We start from the raw sequence: 20137 nt of genomic DNA, 5'->3' as shown, positions 1-20137 counted from the left end.
GTTATTTCATGACCCTGTGTGTTGGGGCAATGGGTACTGGTCACTGTAATTAAAAGGGAGAGATTAAATGTGCATAGGGACATGCTAATTGTTGAAGCAAGGTTCAGGAAGGTGGGAGATGATGGAATGAGGATCAGACATATGAGCAACCCTGTGCAAATTCAGGTGATTTCTCAGAAAAAAAAAATTCCTATGAGTGGAAGAAAAAGTAAGTAGTACAAAGCCTGACTCCTTTATCTCATCTATTTCACTCTATCTTATCACATTTATTAATTTATCATCATCACCACCATCATTAACAGCCCATTCAAGCTATGTGTCTGTCTTGATGTCTTCTATAGATCACCTATCCTATTTATATATTGGATCTAGGAAATTGTGGGCAAACATGTTAGTAGTGATTACCCCTGAGAGTTGCGATTACGGATAGATTTCTATCCTCTTTGTTGCTTATGAATTTTCTAAATTTTCTGTGATAAGTGGAAAACATGAACAAATCCATAAGGATTATTTTAAAGTCAACACAAAGGACAAATGCGGATTGACTTTCAGTCCTCAGAAACCCTGGGATGGGTGGAGCCCAGAGCCCAGTGCTGCTTTCGGGGTCCGTTCTCTGCAAAGGAGTCTGGGAAACAGGCAGGAGAGGCTGCAGAGCCTCCGGCCTGGAGATCTTTGGTAGCCCTGGCAACCTGCGATGCTTGCCAATTTCAAGTTCAACTCTGTGTGCAATGGTGGTAAGGATTCCTGCTTTACAGGGTTCTGGTGAGACTTCAATGAGATCATGAAGAGAGCTGAAAGTGGTGCAGAATAGATTGCCATTCAATAGCAAACCGTTCCTAACCACCCACCCTTCTCTGCCCTCCTGGGAAGACAACAAGTGAGCTGGCTGGAGGCAGTGGGTTGGACAGGGTGTCTCCCATGCTGGAGAGGGGGATCTCTGAGACAGCAGAGGAGGCTTGGGATGAGGAAACCAGAAGAGGACATTGTGGATGCATTTCCTTGCATCTAATGCTTTATGTGTCTAATTTCATGTACCCCTCCTGCCACCCTGTTAAAGAAAAGGAACCTGCGGCTCAGGGATGTAAAACCTTCTGCTCAAGGCCGTAGACTTGATCAATGGCACAGCTGGAGTCAAGTGCAGACTGACTTATTGCCAAAGCCTATGAGCTATGCTTGAAAGCTATTTTAATCAATTAGTTATATCGGAAAGAGAGAGTCGGTGATCTTCTGCTGGTTCACTCCCCCAGATGCCTGTAATAGCCAGGATGGGACCACAGTGAAGTCAACAGCCAGGAACTCAACAGTCCGTTGAGTCTCCCATGTGCATGGCAGGGACCCAAATACTTGAGCCATCACCGCTATCCTCCAGGGTGCAGTTTATCCAGAAACTGCACTCCGAAGCAGAGCTGGGACTTGAACTAAGGTTCTTCGACATGGGATGCAGGCAACCCAAGCTGCACCAAAGGTCTAGCCCCACAAGAGTTCCTAGTGTTGTAAAACTGCTGCTTTGTTTTACATGTGCCTCCCCTTCTCTGTTTAAAGGACTTAATCATTTATTTTTATTCAAAAGGCAGAATTATAGAGAGAGGAGGAGACACAGGGAGAGAGAGAGAGAAAGAGAGAGAGGTCCTTCATTTGTTGGTTGACTCCCCAAATGAATGCAACAGCCAGGGCTGAGCTGATCTGAATCTAGACACCAGGAATTTCTTCTGGGTCTCCTACAAGGGCACAGAACCCCAAGGACTTGAGCTATCCTCTGCTATTTTCTCAGATCATAAGCAGAGAGCTGGTTTGGAAACTGAGCAGTGGGTCTCAAACTGATACCCATGTGGGATGCCAGCACCACAGGCAGAGGATAGCCTGCTGTACCACAGTGCCAGCCCTCCACATGAGCTTTCTAATCATAGAGACACGATTAAAACCCACATTTGTATACCTGGGTGAGTCATATTCTCTCTCAGCCTCTGTTGACTCACACGTGTGTGTGGATGGGATCCAATTCATGACTCATTGTCTTTATGAGGTCAAGTGCGGCCAGCCTGTGGCAACCCAGGTGGCATCCAGCAGGCTTATCATGTGGCAGGGTCCTGGGCTGCCTTGTCCAGGTCCTCAAGAGGGCATTCCCAAAGAGCTTGGGTCTTTCCAGGCAGCGACACAAGCTATGTTGCTGAAAAAGCAATTTTTTTTTTTGGCTCTGGTTTGTATGGATAGATTTTTAATATTTAATTAGGGAGACCTTCCGCTCGGAGAGAGGGCAGGACTTGTTATTAAATCCCTGCCACTTGGTCTCCCTCACTTGCCCGTGGGATTATTCATTCATTTCCAGTTGCACAATTTAATATTGCAACAGCTAATGGGGAGATGTTGATAATTTGTAAAAACTGGTTGGTCCTGAGGCCTCCGAGAAGCTCCACGCCTGGGCCTGCCGTGGGGTGAGAGAGGATCCTCGGGAGACTCTGGGCTTCTGAGCACTTCCTGTTCATTATCTGCAAATATTCAGGGTGCATCGTCTTGCTACTGGGTGCTGTGGGGGAAGCTGGGATAAATAGCAAGGGCACAGTTACCTTCTCCAGGGTCTTAGGACTCCTGCACACATTGCGGGGTCTGCAGCCAGACATAGCAGGGGGTCAAAGGGCTGACTGTGATCCCTCCCAACTGTGGTATAGGGCATGAACCTTTCTGGACATGTTTTGTGACCTCTTCCCAAGACGTAAGATGACCGCCGAGTCCAGTCTTGCCAATGGGCAGCTCTTTACCATCCTGTGTTCTGCAAATCCCACACTGCTTCCATCAGCTAAGGCCGAGAGGTGGAGCTCATGGGTGAAAAAAAAAAAAGTGATGGGGGCCCTCTCTCCATTGCTGTCCCCATGACAACAGCAGGAAGAGCTGCTGCTTGGAATGTACTTGGAGACCTCTGGGAGAGAGCTGCATTGAGGATATGCTCTATCCTTAAAAAAAATATTTACCTCTGATTTTTTTTATAGGATAATAAAAGTGAGCCATCAGTCATTCATTGAAAAATACATCTCAGGCTGATTAAAATATATGACTTTTTGCTTTAAGGTAAGATGACCATATAATTCAAAATTGTAAGCCTAAATGTATGCTTTCTTATTAATTGATTTTTAATAGAGACATGTTTCTTATAGATTAGCATTTTAATTACTTGTGAAAATAGTGGGCAGCAACCAGGAGAGGCTTCCAATTAAAATTGTCCTTAAGATAAATCGAGGTCTTTGGCGGAGAGCTCTTCAGCCTCTGCCCGTGCTGGAGGAATAGCACCTTTCGTCCCATGGGCCAAGCTGTGATTCTCATTGGTGCTGATGCTGCCTGAGGTATCTGAGGTTCTCTTGCAGACTGTGATGGGCTGCTTTTCATCACAATCCTGCCAAGGCACGGTGCATGAGCCACATAGTTGGGATTCACTGGGCAAGAGCTGCCTCCAACGGGCATTTTGCTGCCTTCACTCCTCTGGCATCTTGCCTCCCACCCCCATTTCCTTGCTTACTCATTTTCCCTAGCAAGGGACATAAAATGCCCACTATGCTCTTACTTTAGGGCAGGGAGATTTATGGGGTTTTTCATATACTTGGTAAAATTGACCGATCCCAGTGTGTGTGGCTTGATTGATGTCAATTCAAGAAGCTCATGTTGGGTGAGAGCATTCTGTGGTCAGTTGTGGGCGAAAGGAGAGGTGGAGAAGCGAGAAGGGCCAGAAGCCGTATCCTGGGAGTCTGGCTGCAGTCCCACGTGTAGCCAAAATTCTTCCAAGAAGGCTCTCCAAATCTGTCACCTACCCAGTGGTTTTGGCTCATCTTGCAAAGGACATTCACTTCTCAGTCTCTTCCTGTGGATTCCTGGACACCCAGAACAAAGCACAGTCATGTGTGAGGAGGATGGGCTGGTAAACTGAGGCCTGGTCTCTGGGTCATTTGGTGAATCAGCCTGGCACCCTTTTATGGGACAATGTGTGGGAGCCCCGGCCCAGCTTCAGGGAGCCAGCAAGGGGCCAAGAACACTGAGCTGGAGCATGGGAGTGTGGGTAGGTGGGAGAGTGGGATGGGAAGACTGCAGCTTGAATTCCAGGCAAGGCATCCCCATGGTTTGGTCCTGGATTCCTTCTGCAATAAAAATGAGAGGAGGTGGGGGGACAGTAGATTTACACTTTTCCAGCCTTGGGGAATTCTTCCTCTAGTTTTATTTCTTAAATCAATTATGGATCCAGAAACCTCTTTAAAATCACTGTGACCCTCTGCTATTTTCAATTTATATTAGTTCCTCTGGAGATGGCAAGTTTCATTACATTTATTAGTTTGGGGGGGAAAGTCAAACTTCTTTTAATCTGTTCTGGTTACTTCTTTTAATCATCTAATTTTAGTACATTGAGGACTTTCCCAGGACTCTGTATTAGTTTAACAAGCCTATTAGCATGGTTACACTCAACAAAGCCAGATTTTAAGAAAGATATTTATTCATTGTTTTCTACATCAAGATGTACTGAGTGCCTTCACACTTGTTAATCTTTTATTTTCCTAACAATTCAGATAGGTGACATTAGTATCTGCAGTCTGCCATAGGACACACTAAATCTCAGAAAACTTGCCTGACTTCCAGGACCACCCAAAGAATAAGTGCTTGTATAATAAGTGCATCTGAAGCCAGGATTTGCTTCCTGTAACTTATTCTGCAGTTGCTTACATAATATTGCAATGCTTTGTTTCAATCTCATGCTATGGCATCTAGTTTTTTTGCCTCACTTTTCCTCTTGATGTATCAGACAAAGAACCTGTATGTGTGATACTAATCAGCATGGATTCTTGGCTTGTCTAGGCCTGGAAGGTTTTTTTCAAGGCTCCTTGCTTTGTTTTCAGAAGTTTGAGGAAAGTTTGGGGTGGAGACCCCAGAGGAATGGTCCTCTAGGAGTTCTTTCCGGAAGACTGCTTCTTTTCTTTTGCACTTTGCCATGAGATGATCAAGTGTCCCGACAGCAACAGCTTGATGAACACCTGACTGACTGAGCCTGTGCATCTACCACCACCCACGCTTATTTGCGACTGGCCAATGACGTGTTACATGTTTGGGAATCCTTACCCAGGTGGTTCGTGGTAAAAATCGAGGGCAAGTATATCAAGCAGTTTTTGAATTATATCTGTATTAGCAACTGTGGATGTCTCTCTAGGGGAGCCAGGAGAGCCCTATTAGTGGAGCAGTTTAGCGCAGGATTGGAGGAAGCAGTGGGGGTATATCCCAGAGGGAGCAATAATTACAAACAGCAGCTCCATGTAAACAGGTCTTAATGTGTTTTCAGTATTGAATGACTGAAAGGCAGGATCTTGATGGGGTTTCAGTGCCCTCTCCAGAGCCTCATGCCTGCACAATGGTACATGTGTGTGGGGGCGGTGAGGGCTGTGCGGAGACTGAGGGGTAAACTGGGGGGCCTCATGACTCCTGGGTACCACAAGCCTTTGGCCATGGCCATGCTGGATCAATATTGCTGTGCCTGTTGGCTACCTGTGGCTACATGTTTATAGTGGCACTGTGGGGTGTCCAAGAAGTGATTGTGAGCAAGTCAGTCTCTGTCTTTGTGTCCATGTGGAATATGCATACAATCTCTGCACAGAGCCGTATGTTCTTTAAGGTATTTCAGCGAATTCTTGCCACGCTCTGCAAGGGGACTTATATTGTCCCATTTTGTAGGTGAGGAAATTAAAGATCTGGCACAAAGTCACTAGTCAGAAAACTAGGAGTTAAACTGCTTTTTTTACTTCAGTGTCCAGGATTATTTTCTCAATTCCAGGTCATGTCCATGCTACTTAAGGTCTTGTTCAGCTAAATATTATACAAGAAAAATCTTTGGTATCAGAAGCTCAGTGATCTCAGGTTTTGCAAAATTACCTCAACTTATTTGGAATATAGCGTCTTTGGGAACAAAAATCTTGATCATTCATTCTGTGCTTCTGTGCTGATGCTGACTATCATGGGTTATGGTTCAGGCCCAGTGAATATCCTGAAGGAAGCTACCACAATACATCCTAACTTGTTGTCATGGTGAGATAAAGAAATGGTATGGTTAGGGCTAGTATGTGGCATGGCAACTTCATTTTCTGCCATGGCACTGGCATCCCATATGGATGCTGAGTCCCAGTTGTTCCATTTCCAATCCGGATCCCTGCCGATGGCTTGGGAAAGTAGAAGAGGATGGCCCAACTACTTGGGCCCCTTCACCTACGTGGGAGACCTGGAGGAAACTCCTGACTCCTAGCTCTGGCCACTGTGACCATTTGGAAAGTCAACCAATAAATGGGAGATTTCCTTCTGCCTTTTAAGTCTCATTTTCAAGTAAAGAAAAAAAATCAAATCCTTCTTTTTTTTAAAAGGCTGTGGTTAGGTTAAGTCACATGCCTTCTGCTCACTTTACCAGCAAGTGTATCATGGATTTTATTACTTTAATAAAGTGCAGTTGCAGGATCATGAAAGCCTCCAGTTTGGGTAGACCTTGGCTATCATTCATTAATTTTCAAGTTCATATACAGCCAAGGTATTCTTTAATCAAAGGAATTATTCATGTAAGCTAAATATGTAAAATAGATGAAAGTAATCAGATGCTTGGATTAAAGTAGGAGAATGGGGGGATGGAATTTTTCTTCCCCAAATCCTACAAGGTGGCCCTTAAAGGGATTTGGTAAATTTCCTTTGGAAATCACTGATCTAATTTGGCCTTGTTGCTTTGCAGTTGAGTGAGCGTAAACAAAGTGAGTCTAAATAAAGATGGAGATGAGCATGAGAGCTGGAGTTAGGGCTGGAATTCAAGTCTTTTGAAATGCTTTCCGGTGCTCTTTTCCTAACCATGAGCAGTGGCAGCAAGGGTGCTCCTGGGTTGTGCTCGAAATGATTCTCACGTCCTTTCCTATCAACAGCGGCAATAATTAGTGTCTGCATTCATCCGGAATATCTACTTTCAAGTATCTACTTGCCCTATTCTTGGGATATTCTCTGAAATATCAGGAGAGTGTTCCAGAGCAGACCAATAGGAAATAGCAAGCCTCTTTAAATAGTTAGGATCTATATTAGGAAGGGGATTTGGAGAGAGATCAAGGCTTTGGAGGAAAATCAAAACTCACTAGAAATGAACAAGAAGCAACCCCATATACTCTTTGATCATGGCTGGGTGAGAAGCAGGGGTCAAGGGCCCCCAAATGAATGTATTACCATGTATGAAGCAGTTGGGAGATAAATCTTTGTCTGGGTTTATCCTTCAATAGTTATTTGTTATTCATTCGATACCCTGTGTGTTGGGCAGTTGGACTGTGTGGTGTGCAGAGCTTACACACACAGCAACGATCTTCATGAGTTAGATGATCTCAGCCCTCCCCTGGGTCTACAGAGTCACAGCAGATAGTGCAGGTCGCGATTAACAGAAAATTGTTTCAGATTTTCTCTCAAGTAGAATAGGAAACTATTGAGATGTTTAATAGGAACGGTGCCTGATGTGATGCACATTTTTAAAAGGTCATCCTGGATAAGCATGGGAGCAGGGAAGCCGGTGAGAAGGCTCCTAGCCCAATGGGCATTACCATTACCTCCCAATCCCAGGCTTCAGATTCCTTCTTGAGCTCTCCTGCAGACACACCTCAGCTCCTGGGACCACAGAGCTCTTGCCTTTTCCTCAATATGACGTTGACTTCTCTAAAAGCATCTTTAAAAATGCACACACTGTTCTGCTTGATGGCTTTTCTCTTCTTCTCCGCCCCCAAGCTCTTATTCTTCAAAACCACTTAAAATGCTCTCCGTGATCTCTGCAGGACAGTAGTAAGACATTTCTTTCATTGAACAGCTCCCTTCATAAATCTCTATTTTGTGGCTCAGCTACTTACTAATTGCATAACTTGGGCAAGTTATTTGACCTCCCTGAAGCCTCAATGTCCTTATTTGTTAAATGGAGAAAATATCTTCCTCATAGGGTTTTTTTTTTTTTTTTGAGCAACAAGTGTGACCTGTATGTATTTTTCTACAAGCTGCACTCAGAACTGTTTTTGTCATTCCATATGTACGTATTATCTATTTTTACCTCTGAAAGTTTGCTACTAACATGTTTGTATATTATCTAGAGAGGGGGCATATCTTTTTTTTTTTTTGAGAAGGAAAATTGGTTACCCAAGTTGGAATTGATTAGATCCCCTCTGTTCCTCTTTCTGGTACACTTAGGTTTTGTGTCCCCTCAAAGATTGGGAAGCATGGCTGGGCTTAAGACATCCTGAAAATTTGGTTATTGAACACAGCCAGTAAGTAGAATGAAGATTTATACAGTACAACAACACAGCATGGATGCTACAAAATATATCCCAGAAACTCAGCTGTGGTTCAACCCTTCATTGGGCACAGTGACTATAGGTCCATAGATCACAAATTTGTCCTTAGGCAGGGCCTAGGTCCTAGTTAAGCAGATATCTACATGTGTACTTCTCATAATAGAGTTTGAGGTCTGGAGTCCAGCTTCTTGGGCTTGTATCTCAGCTACCAGACTTATTGTGTGGCCTAGACAGGAAACTTAACTTGCCTCGCTATAAAATGAGGAAACAATGGTGTCCTGGGTGTCAAGTGAAATAACATATACAAGATACATAATGCATATAACGAGCTTTGCTTGGCACATAATGGGAACTTAATATACTTATTATGCTATATTCGTATTTCTTCTTCTCTCGGCAGACCTGAAAAGCACTTTCCTTCAGCCTTTTTCTGATACAGTGTGGATCATTGGGCTGTAGCTAACTGGGGGGTAGTTGGCCTAGGTTTGGGTGTTTCTGGATACCTCTTTGGGACAAGAAAAACCGGGGAGGCTTCTGATCACAGAATGAGTTCTGATGAGAGCATGGGAAGAAGTTGCTGTCTTCGGTTACATGAAGGGTGTTCAAAAAGTTCATGAAAAAAATACAAATTATGAAAAAATAATGCACCAATTAAAGATTGACGCCAAAATACCTTTGTTTTTTATTCCATTTTAAAAATAAACAAATAAAAAACCTTTTGAGATAAAACTGGGAGCACACTCAGAGTAGGAGTTACAATTTTCCTAATAGAGGATGAGAGTTCTGAAGAAATTGCTCCGATTTACCTTGGAAGGGGTGTATTCTGGGAATGTCATAGACCCTGACAAGATAAAGACAATACTAAACTTTAGCAGATAGAAGAACGGAACAAGCAGAAGGAGGTTAAATGTACCTTTGTCTTCTGATACTGCAGAGAAGATGGACAATAGACAATGCTTAATGCCAATAAGCAATCAAAGATTCAATGTGTACTTTAAAGTATAATTGTGCTGACAGAAGACTTAAACATAAAAAACAAATTTGGAGGTAGAATAAAGAAAAAGAGAAAAGAGAAAGGAGAACTGTGGGGACTCAGATTGGACAGGAGTAATCCACTCGAGCTCCTTTGCTTATTCAATGGTGGGATAAGGTGCTTTTACAGGCATGGAATATGTCCTCTGGAATCCCCCCCCCGCCACCCCACACACACACTGGTTTAGCTATGGTCACTGAAGGATCTGGCATCACAGGGTAAGTGTCCTCAGCTCCCCCATACTAGTGTTGGCAGGAGTTCAGGGGTGCTTCTTCTCATTTTTGTATTTATGAGAAAAGATTATCTACATTTACCAACATTTCAAATCAGTAGGTCCATTCACAGATGAACATTTGAATGCATGCATTCCATCTTATATTGCAGTGTAGCAAATGAAGAAAGATGTCAAAATACCTCTGCATACTTTTATAAGGCTGTCACAACAAATTACCATACCTAGGGTACCTAGGATGGCTCACCCATAAAGAACTGTATTCTGTTGCAATTCTGGAGACCAGAGGCTCAACAGGCTCCGTGATGAAACAGGGGTGTTGGGGAACTTAGGATTGCTTCCTCTCCTAGCTTTGGGGGCTGGCAGCACTTCTCGGCTTGTGACCACATCGCTTCAATCCCTACCTCCTTGTTTATGTCAATGTATCTTCTGTGTTTTATCTCCATCTAATCATCTCTCATGCTATTGAAGTTAACGTATGGATCCACCTAGATAATTCAGAATGATTTTCTCATCTCATGATCCTTTATTTAAGTACTTCTTTGCTTACATGATAAATTTATAGAATCCAAAAATTAGGACCTAATATCTTTGAAGGCCATTATTTATTTCATTACAACCTGACTTTGTTGAGTTATGAATACTTTAGCAAGAGGAGTAAGTTGGGTATTCATTGAGTGGAAATAGTGATGTCCTCAATGCTCCTGGTATAATTTAATTGCTAATTTAATTTCATTTATTTTGCAGAAACTGCCCTGGAATGTGAATCAGAATACTGGCAATTGTTACTTCCTAATCTCATAGCCTGATGTCAATGTTCCAGAATCTATTGTTTTTTTAAAATTATCTCATAGAATAGCTTTTATATCCAAATAAAAATGTAATAGTAGCAAATCACAAGGTAGGTAACTTTATATGATCTGTAATTCATATATTTCTTGAATTAAATATTCAATTTAATTTTTTATTTATGTAAAATGAGTAGATTTCATGTTTTTCATGATATAGGTTAAGAAGCAAAGGGCCGGGCCCGGCGCGGTGGCGCAAGTGGTTAGGTCCTCGCCTTGCACGCCCGGGATCCCATATGGGCGCCGGTTCTAATCCCGGCAGCCCCACTTCCCTTCCAGCTCCCTGCCTGTGGCCTGGGAAAGCAGCTGAGGACGGCCCAAGGCTTTTGGGACCCTGCACCCGCGTGGGAGACCCGGAAGAGGCTCCTGGCTTCGGATCGGCATAGTATCGGCCCGTTGCGGCTCACTTGGGGAGTGAATCATCGGACGGAAGATCTTCCTCTCTGTCTCTCCTCTCTGTATATCCGCCTTTCCAATAAAAAAATAATAAAAATAAATCTTTAAAAAAAAAGAAGCAAAGGGCCCCCCATTCTTATCTCCACCACTCCCTTGCTCGTTTTCTCACAAATTATTATAAAGGCATATTCATTAGCTTCACAGTAACAAGTTTAACATTCTGGTATTTATACATATAGTGACATAACTAATAAAGGAAAGAAAATGGAAATCCGACTATTATGCAGGAGTATAAATGCAGGCAGTAAACAGAATTAATTCCCAGTATGCTATCTCACTTATATGGATTATGTTTTTACATATTTTACATATTTTGGCAGTAAATGAATGCATTGATTCTCCAGAGTAGCACTATATGTTTCAAGTAATTTACAATGCATGTATAATTAATTGATTTTACAGACCCAAAGGGGCATACCTTGGTCTCCATAAGTTCCTCAAACATTTATCAGTTACTATTTTGGTGGCAATTCTTGTTTAACCAGTGATATTCCAAATTTTATGAACAAGTCATGGCCAGAGACTTCATGAAATCACCATAGATTTAGACATATAAATGTGTGGCAACTGAAAAATCCACTTTGAGAAACACTGATGTGTGCATCAGTGCTTCTATTGATGACGTGGAATGATTGATCACTTCTGAAGTTACCAGTAGACATACACTTTGGAGAAAGTGTTTTCACTTGGAGTCAGTGAGGTTGTACAAGGCTTTCCCAGAAAATGGCAGATGAGAAGAAGCAAAAAAAAAAAAAAAAAAAAGTTAACTAAGCCTTTGAAGAACAATTACCTGTCTCTCCCATACCCTGGCTTTGATAACTTTTAAGGATTTATTTATTTATATTGGAAAGGCAGATCAGATTTTATGGAGAGAAGGAGAGACAGAGAGAAAGATCTTCCATCCTCTGAATCACTTTAAATGGTCTCAATAGGCAGAACTGAGCCGATCTGAAGCCAGGAGCCTCTTTTGGGCCTCCCACATGGTTGTAGGGTACCAAGGCTTTTGGTGAACCTCTACTGCTTTCTTGGGTCATAGCTGGAACATGAACCATCTCCCATATGGGATCCCAGTGCTTGCAAGGTGAAGATTTGGTCATTGAGCCATGGCACTGAACTCTGCTTTGATCTTTTCCTCTGAAACCCTCACTGTCCTCATTTTGGTGAAAGTGGTGATGGTTGATTAGCAGATCTTAACAGTGAAGGGTGGGTGTGCATGGTGTAGCATATTACAGGAACGTCATTCTAGTGTTCCACCTTTGGTGACAAAAACTTGCACATGTAAGAGGAAACTGCCCATGGGGTGGGTGTATTTCAAAGCACCTTGATGCCACTTGGGGTGCTTGCATCCTATAATGGAATCCTACATCCTCTGCTTTTGATCAGCTTCCTGCTAGTAGTTACTATGAGAGGTAGCAGACAATGGCAAAGTGTTTTCGACGGTCACCCAAGAGGGAAACCTGGGTTGAATTCCAGGTACCTGGCTTTAACCTGGCCCAGCACAACCATAATTGCTGTGAGCATCAGGGAGTGAATCAGCAAGCAAGAGCTCTCTCCCACTCTCCTTCTTTCAAATAAAATGAAGGCAAATACACACAAGCTGACAAAAATTATACATTGTATTGCTCAACGGGGTTGACAGGCTTCAAGCTAAAGACACAAAACATGTTTTTCTTTTTTACTTGTCCATGAGGAGTTCTATGCTCTTTTGATAGACATGCTCTAAGGCAAGAAGAAAATTAAGCATGTGTAAAGCACCTGCCATGTGTTAGGGAAGAAGTTTGATATTTCTGTAGGCATCATTTACTTTAACCCTCGCAACATTTGTAACAGCATGAAGGCTGTTCTATTTTCGTGAATTGAATTTTGTCTTCTTAAAAGATACATTGAATTTCTAACCTTAGTCCACTTACCTTATTTGGGCATACAGTCTTTGCAAAAGAAATGAGATTAAGTAAACTCACTAGGGTGAACCCTACTATGATGTAACCGATGTCCTTACAATAAGAGGAAAATGCCACATGAAGTTGGAAACACACAAGGAGAACATGGCCATGTAAAAGTTAGGTGAAAATTGAAGTCATGAAGCCACAAATCAGAAAACATCTAGAGCCACCAAAACTGGAAGAAGCCAAGAAGGGTCCCTTCCAAGAGGCTGCAGACTTCCAGGGAAGGGTTTGCTAGCTTCCTGATTTTTGGAATACTGCCAAATTTCTGTTGTTAAAACTATCCAATTTATAGCAATTTGTTGTAACTGTCCTAGGAAGTTAACCTAATCATCTTATTTCAATGTTTCACAATTGCCCATGATCACGCAATTGGTACACAGCATGATCAAGATAGAGACCCAGCTCTTTTCACTTTGGGCACAATATCTTTATACTTTTCCAAAATTACCCCGGCGGCGGGGAACAAAACAAAAGCAAGAACAAGGGTCTAAGAAAGTTCTTCAGAGTTCTTCAGAGGTATTCCGTTGCTCTCCTTAGAACAAATGAATCATTGAACCACATTTGTTCTAATGCATTCAAGTAGGAGAAGGTATTCTCTCCTTAGTGCTCAATGGATGAATAAAGCTTACCACATTGCAAACACATTAGAAATGGCAATTTGACTCACGTCAGAGCCTCTGTGTGATATAGACTTAATGGCAAATTCAATCAGTCATTATGTAGAATTGGCTTACTTTCTGAGGTTATTTGTTGATTGTGTCAAGGGAGGAAATTATAGAGATGAGCATCTTCACGTTCTATTTATTGAGTTTATGGAAATCTTAGTTGACTGTTAAAAATCTGTCTTCTTTACAAAGAGAAAGAAATAAAGAGATCTACCCTTCAGGGTTATTTAAAAAATTTTTTTCCCTTAGAGTGCTTGTGGGTTGCAGGGTTATTTAAAAATATTTTTCCCTTAAAGTGAAGTTCATGTTTATAAAAGCGCTTATCCATGTGCTTGGCATATATAAGGTGCTCAATCAATATTGTATCCACTATTTTTCCTCCACCTAGAATTCCTAGAGTTAGATTTAAACATACATCCTTTATCTTTTACCTTAAATTCCCTTTTTTGCCCATAGCATTAGGTGAAAGACTAATATTCCTCGTGATAATAAAATCAAATGCTGTAATCTTGAAGAGCTAATGCAAGGAAGAGAGATGGATACTTATGGATATGGAAAGGCATGGCAGAGTAATATTTCAACTGCACCTCTAGCCTTATCAGGAAGTGTCTTTTGCATTAGTTTCTAACATCAGTGAGAAGTTCTCTGAAGCTCTCAATCGGGTGAAATGTGTTCTTGGAATCTGGTGGAGAATGGGACTTTGCTCAATTACTTGAACTGGCAAGCTGAGTTTGGATCTTTAGAAGAGCACATTCAAAGGAAGGAGGCTAAGGGAGTCACAACCCATTCTTCTGCACTTTTAGATCTTATTTTTAAAGAAAAGTTTCCTTATTGTGCTTCCAATTTAAACTGTGAGAGAGGTAGGATCAAAGAATCACAAATGCATTAGATTTTAGTTAAAACTAAAAATGTCTTTACATAGAATGCCGCGTTCATTGAAGCAGAGCTAGAGAACTCAGTATCTAGCTTAATATTTCCATTTGCAAAAATGATTTCAAAGAAACCTAGAATTCAATTGAGTAGAGGATGAAAATGATCACAGGGAAACTAAGACCCAGGTTAAAGAAAGAAAAGACTTGGTCAATTTTGAATCAAGATAAGTTATGGGCCGAAAGCAAAGAGATCTTTGTCTCAGTTCAGGTCTTGTCCAACCACATTGTCTAGTAGTTAAGTTTCTGTTCTATATTATCATTGGTTGGTATATTAGCTAAAACTTTGTCTGCAGATGTTTCACTAATGCATAGTATAGCCACATGATGTCTCTTGAAAGGCAGGTTCTGGGTACACTATATAGTAGTTGTGGAAGAATACATATTCAACAAACTTGGCACTCTGTACATGCAGTAAATATACATTGTATATATAAATATACAAAATTTTAAATCTTTCTAGGAGACAGATTTGGTGTGATATGAATCAAATAGGCTAGCCATTTATGTTGTGAACAACAGGTCATAAGAAAGATGACATTTCTTGATCTGTTTTAACTTTGGCAACCAAGCCAAACCAAACCAAACCAAACCACCAACTTTCTAATCATAAATGTTGTGGTTAACCTAAATCTATCATTACATTTCTATTAAGGAAAACAAACTGAAGTCATAACTGAAAGATGGCTTTAGAACAAAAGTTCTTAAACATGTTAGGATTTGGAAGAGGAATCAGCATTTATCAAATATTTTCTAATTCAAGCTCTGTGATTTAACATTCCACAAATGTTTCTAACTTCCTATTATCTTCCAACTACTTGCTAAATAAAGTAAATCAACGCATTTAAAAATTCATTGTCTTCTACTAACACTATTGGGTGTTCTCAGACATCTTTAGAGAGAATTGTGATGCACGGTGTTCGATTCTGCCAGCTAACAATACACATGTACATGGTGGGAGAACTCCAGGTGCGCCACGTTTCAGCACCACGGACAGTGAGGAAGGCGGGATACGCCACGCTGTTCTAGCCGGGCTTTTTCAAATCTCCCGGGTCTTCCCATCACTTTCCGGGTGTTTTCTCAAACTACTTTTACAACCACAGAAGCCAGAAAACACATTCGCATAAAAAGAAGAAGCGCAAGGATTTGCTTACCGTCTGAAAAGTCAATCAGCCCAAGGTAGTGCAGAAGTTTCAGAGAGGAGCACACGACCACCACAATTCCTAGGGTTTGGAGCCCCTCGGACTCGCCCTCTGCCCACATCCTCAACGACCCCAGGCGCACCAGCGAGATGCCAGGCAGGCATTTAAAACCGGAAACCCACGCTCTGTGCCTGCCTTCCTGCGGCTCTCCTAAGTGCACTGTTTATTTTCACCAGTCTCTCTTCGCACTCTCTCCCTCCTTTCCACGCCTCCCCCCTCTCCTCCTCCTAGTTGGCAACCTCTACGTTTCATAGTAATCTTTGATTTCATTTCCTCTCCTCCCAGGGCAATTTCTCCAAAGGTTTAACCAACTCCTAAACATCTGCTAGCTGAGTTTAACAGTAATTGGCAGCATCTCACGGCAAATTCTCTTGGCGATTCAGAAGGAATGTATGTTGGCATTCCAAGACTGAAAGAAAGAGACTTACTGCTTTAACTCTCTGACAGCCTGCATGATGAAAGCTGTTTTTGTCACGGGGCCAGAAGTTTGTCTTTATTTCCCCAGTGAAAAATCAAATAAACTGATTCTGGAATACTGCAGACTCCTGCTTTGACATTTTGAAATGTCCCTGAAAACTATATTTCTAACAAAGTTATTGTAAACCAGACTGAACCCCCAGTTGTATTTGTCTTTGGGGAAATTTTACATGAAGATCAGACATTATTAAACAGATAGGCAAATGACATGGTTATTGGGCAGCACTGAATGAGAAATTTTACTGAAATAAAACAGAAAGTGAAGAAGTCAAAGAATGATGTGGTTGGCGTGTCCTGACATGTGGACTCTGTGGACAAACTCTACCTTTTCTTTTTCTTTTTTACATGACTGTCAGCAGCGATCCCAGTGGGGAAGGGCATTTAGTGTGACAGTGAGGGAAAGTTGGAGACTGAGGCACAGAGAACTGTACTCAGGAAAGTTCTGTGGTTTCTGTGGATTACAATTTCGTCTTCTATGAACTATCCCATCTCAGCAAAGAGAACTGGAGTAAAATGCTTCTCTCAGAGTTTGAGGATACACTCGGTGGGCAACAGTGTGGGGGAAAGACACTCTCTCGAAGTATTGCCAGGAGTGTTAGCTTGGAAATAAATTATTTAAATATCCTTTTTGTTTTATTTTTAAAATTGTTTTATGGTACAATTTAACAGGCACTGGGGTCTCCCCCTCCCTCGCCAAGTTAAGTATCCTTTAATCTGGAGATTTCACTTACAGAAATGTCAATTGTAAGCATGTCAATAGATGTGCACAGATGTGTATGCACCATTTATTTACAACAGTGAACAATTGGAAAAAAAATGTGTGTTCATTGCCAAGGAAACTGGCTAAATAAATTATAGTACGCTTCTTTCTTTCTTTTTTTTTAAAAACTATTTTTATTGTAAAATCAGATATACAGAGAAAAGGAGAGACAGAGAGGAAGATATTCTGTCCATTGATATTCTGTCCTGGCTACCACCAGGTAGCCTCAATGGCCGGAGTTGAGCCAATCCAAAGCCAGGAGCCCTGAGCCTCCACCAGGTCTTGCATGTGGGTACAGAGTCCCAAGGCTTTGAGACCACAAGCAGGGAGCTGGATGGGAAGCAGGGCTACCGGGATTAGAACTGGTGCCCATATGGGATCCTGATGTGTGCAAGGTGAGGACTTTAGCCGCTAGGCTACCAACCCTGTAGTATATTTCTAAAGGAAATGCTATGTAGCCATTGGAAATACTATTATATATCACTATATTTTTGGGGGAGGGAATATTGAAAAATACATGTGGAGTAAAAGGAAAGTTATTTAGTACATCACCAATTTAACTGAGAAAGGACACATATGCACACACCCCACATAAACACAAATACTGGCCTTTCCATAGAGTATTTCTAGAAGGATTCATTGGTAATTGAAAACTGTGGTTGCTTCTGGAGAAGGGACTGGGTCAGAAGATGATTCTTGTTGAAATTTTCTCCCACAGAAGCCTGTAACAGATTTAAAACAACAGCCACTAAGTGTGCATGTAGTCTTTCCTTTTCCTTCTATGTTAGAGGTAACAACACTACGTGTCTGAGGAAGACTCGGGAATGGCTTGTCCACTTTTGATGTCCTTTTTCAGTTTCCTATGTCCAACTTCAAGTTCATCGTTGTGTAGGCAGTGGTGTCCTAGTGTATCAATCTGTTGTATTTTCTCTCACAAAATTGGAAAGTCTGGGTGTTTTACAAGAAAGGATGCTTCTTTAACTCATAGTACTGGAGATGTCAGGGCTTGGGGTTCTCCCCACTTCACTGGTTTAATACATGACGCTGCCCTTTCTGATTTCATTTGTCCACAAGGACATCTGACAAATACGCCTTCTCAAAGACTTTGATTTAAAGTGTTTCTTCTTTATAGTGATCCTAGGAAGTATAATACTTAACCCTGGGGCTTTAGTGTATCTAGACAGAAGGAGCTAGATTTGAAACAAAAAACCTTCTGGTATGGCTACACTTTATTCTCTTGGCTTCTTTAGCCTATTCTTTCTATGATGTCCACCTGCGCCTCTCCCTTCTCTCTATTTCTTACTTTACAACACCTCTCTGCCTTACTTGATTGCTGTTATTCCTGATTCTCTCGCCTCTGCTTTATCCCACTTTACAAACTGGTTTATGCTCATGGCTCTCATCGACAGAGCTGTGCACATGGTTCTGGTCTCAGCCACTTTTTCTAGGAATCTATTCTACATTTCAACTGTTGACCAATTTCATTTCACGTACAACATCCCTGGTTCAGTTCAGTCCCATCATGTGGTTTCTGCACTCATTTTCCCTCTCCATGTAACCCCCTTTTAAATCTCTGTGGAAGTTTCCTCTTTGACTGAATGAGGTGTTTGGCCCTAACTGGAGCATTTGTGCAGTCTCCTTCACAGACAGGTTTTTTCTTGTTTTCAACCAGATTGCAAAGTGAAGGTTGCAATGTTGGAGGTCTGAGCCTGTACAGAAGTTGACATCTCTCTCACTAAATTGTTCCCAACTGCTATTTTTTGGACAAGAATTTTTCACTTTGTTGGCTTTCTTCAATTCTTTATCAATTCCAGCAGTCATTCCCCCCCCCCCCCCTGGGGCTATTTGCAGGCAAGATTTGTTATTTTGTGAAGAGCAGCTGTCTGGGGGAGAATGGGATTGGGAGGGTGGTTAGCTGATGAAAAGTGACATAACCTGGCTTTTGTTCTCAGCTAGTCTCCACCAAAGACTCGGTTCCAATCTAGGCCTTTTACATCCTGACAAGTGAAGATGAGCCATAACCCTCCTATTCCCTCTGGGTTTTTTGAAACCAAAATGCCCACCTTTGCGAATGCCAATCTTCTGGGAAACAACAGCAGAGTCTCTGGGTGTGAATACTAGCTTTGTTTCCGGTTAGATACATGAGTAGGATATATTCCTCAAGCTTTTGGAGCCATTGTCTTTACTGGGGGACAATATTGGTACCCACATCCCACGTCTTCTGCCATAATGAAGTAAGACAATGTCATCAACTGCTTAGCATGGCGCCTGGCAGTGAATGGTGGTGAAGCATGAAGTCTGTTTGAGCATTGCATTTGGGCCAGACTGTCTGTTTTGACTCGTAGCTCTACCTTTCTCTTAGCTCTGTGACTATTGGCAAGTTACTTAGTCTCTCTATATCTCAGTTTTCTCAACCTATAAAACAGGAAATTGTTGTGAGATTAAAATGTGTCACTAATTATGCATAGAAAGACCTATGTTACCATTACTCTTGCCATTCTTATCCCTAATACTCATTGGCTGGCCTTCCTGGTAAGTCATGGACCTGGTATGTGTAATCTGCAGGCTTTCACCTGAGAAAGGGAGGCAAGGAGTATTTTCTCAGGGAGGGACTCAGATTTTCTCTGGACACTGAAAATCTCCCTCCTAGGCAAATGTTCTTTGCTGAGCTCGATCTACTGCTGGAGCATCTGTCTTCAGCAGTCACACAACCTAGTCCTAATTGGCTGCATTTGCTGTGGTCACCTTGCTCTTTGCTGGGCAACCTAAGGTTATTACAGGGACCCCATGTACGGTGTCCCACAAGATCAAGAATTCCCAGGCACAGTATGTTCTGTACTCAACAGGGCTTGCTGTGGCGTGGGGGTTTTCTGAGCAGCTCTTCTAGAAAGGTGTTGTCGAAGCCTTATTTGGATAAACTAATTTTGTAGGAACCTCATTTTTCGGCATCTTCTGCTGCAAGCTGGTATAAAAGTAATACCTATAACCACACTTGGACTTTTTTCTTTTTCTTTAAGAGGTTCAAAAGAAATGAAAGAGTTCCTCAGAGCATCATTTCAGAGCTCTTGATTCTGCCAGAAAGCAAATTATTTAACTGCAGGATAGTTATAGTTCAGAGAGAAGAGCATTATTATTCCCATAAACAATCAACATGGGAAGATCACTCCTATGTTCTCACCCTTATTCCTGGGGCCTTTCTAAGAGGCACCAGCTATGTTCGTTTCAATTAGTTTTATAATACTGCTTTTGCTAACACAATATAAAATTACGGTATATCTCT

The 20137-nt window shown here is 41.8% G+C and overlaps 1 protein-coding gene across 5 annotated transcripts in view; it reads right to left on the bottom strand.

Annotated features, from left to right (window-relative positions):
* Positions 1–20137, bottom strand: part of KCNIP1 (potassium voltage-gated channel interacting protein 1) — a 299520-nt gene that overhangs the window by 25627 nt on the left and 253756 nt on the right. Inside the window, exon 3 of one of the 5 annotated variants that reach the window (XM_040976704.1) lies at positions 13381–13390. The exons of the other annotated variants lie outside the window; for them this stretch is intronic. Coding sequence (XP_040832638.1) covers positions 13381–13390 — 10 coding nt within the window. The remainder of the gene's footprint in view (positions 1–13380; positions 13391–20137) is intronic. 5 annotated transcript variants of the gene reach the window in all.

The sequence above is a fragment of the Ochotona curzoniae genome, unplaced genomic scaffold (assembly GCF_017591425.1).
Source record: "Ochotona curzoniae isolate NIBS_2020 unplaced genomic scaffold, NIBS_Ocur_1.0 contig_1, whole genome shotgun sequence".
NCBI classification, from domain to species: domain Eukaryota; kingdom Metazoa; phylum Chordata; class Mammalia; order Lagomorpha; family Ochotonidae; genus Ochotona; species Ochotona curzoniae.
This window is presented reverse-complemented; position numbering and strand designations above follow the sequence as displayed.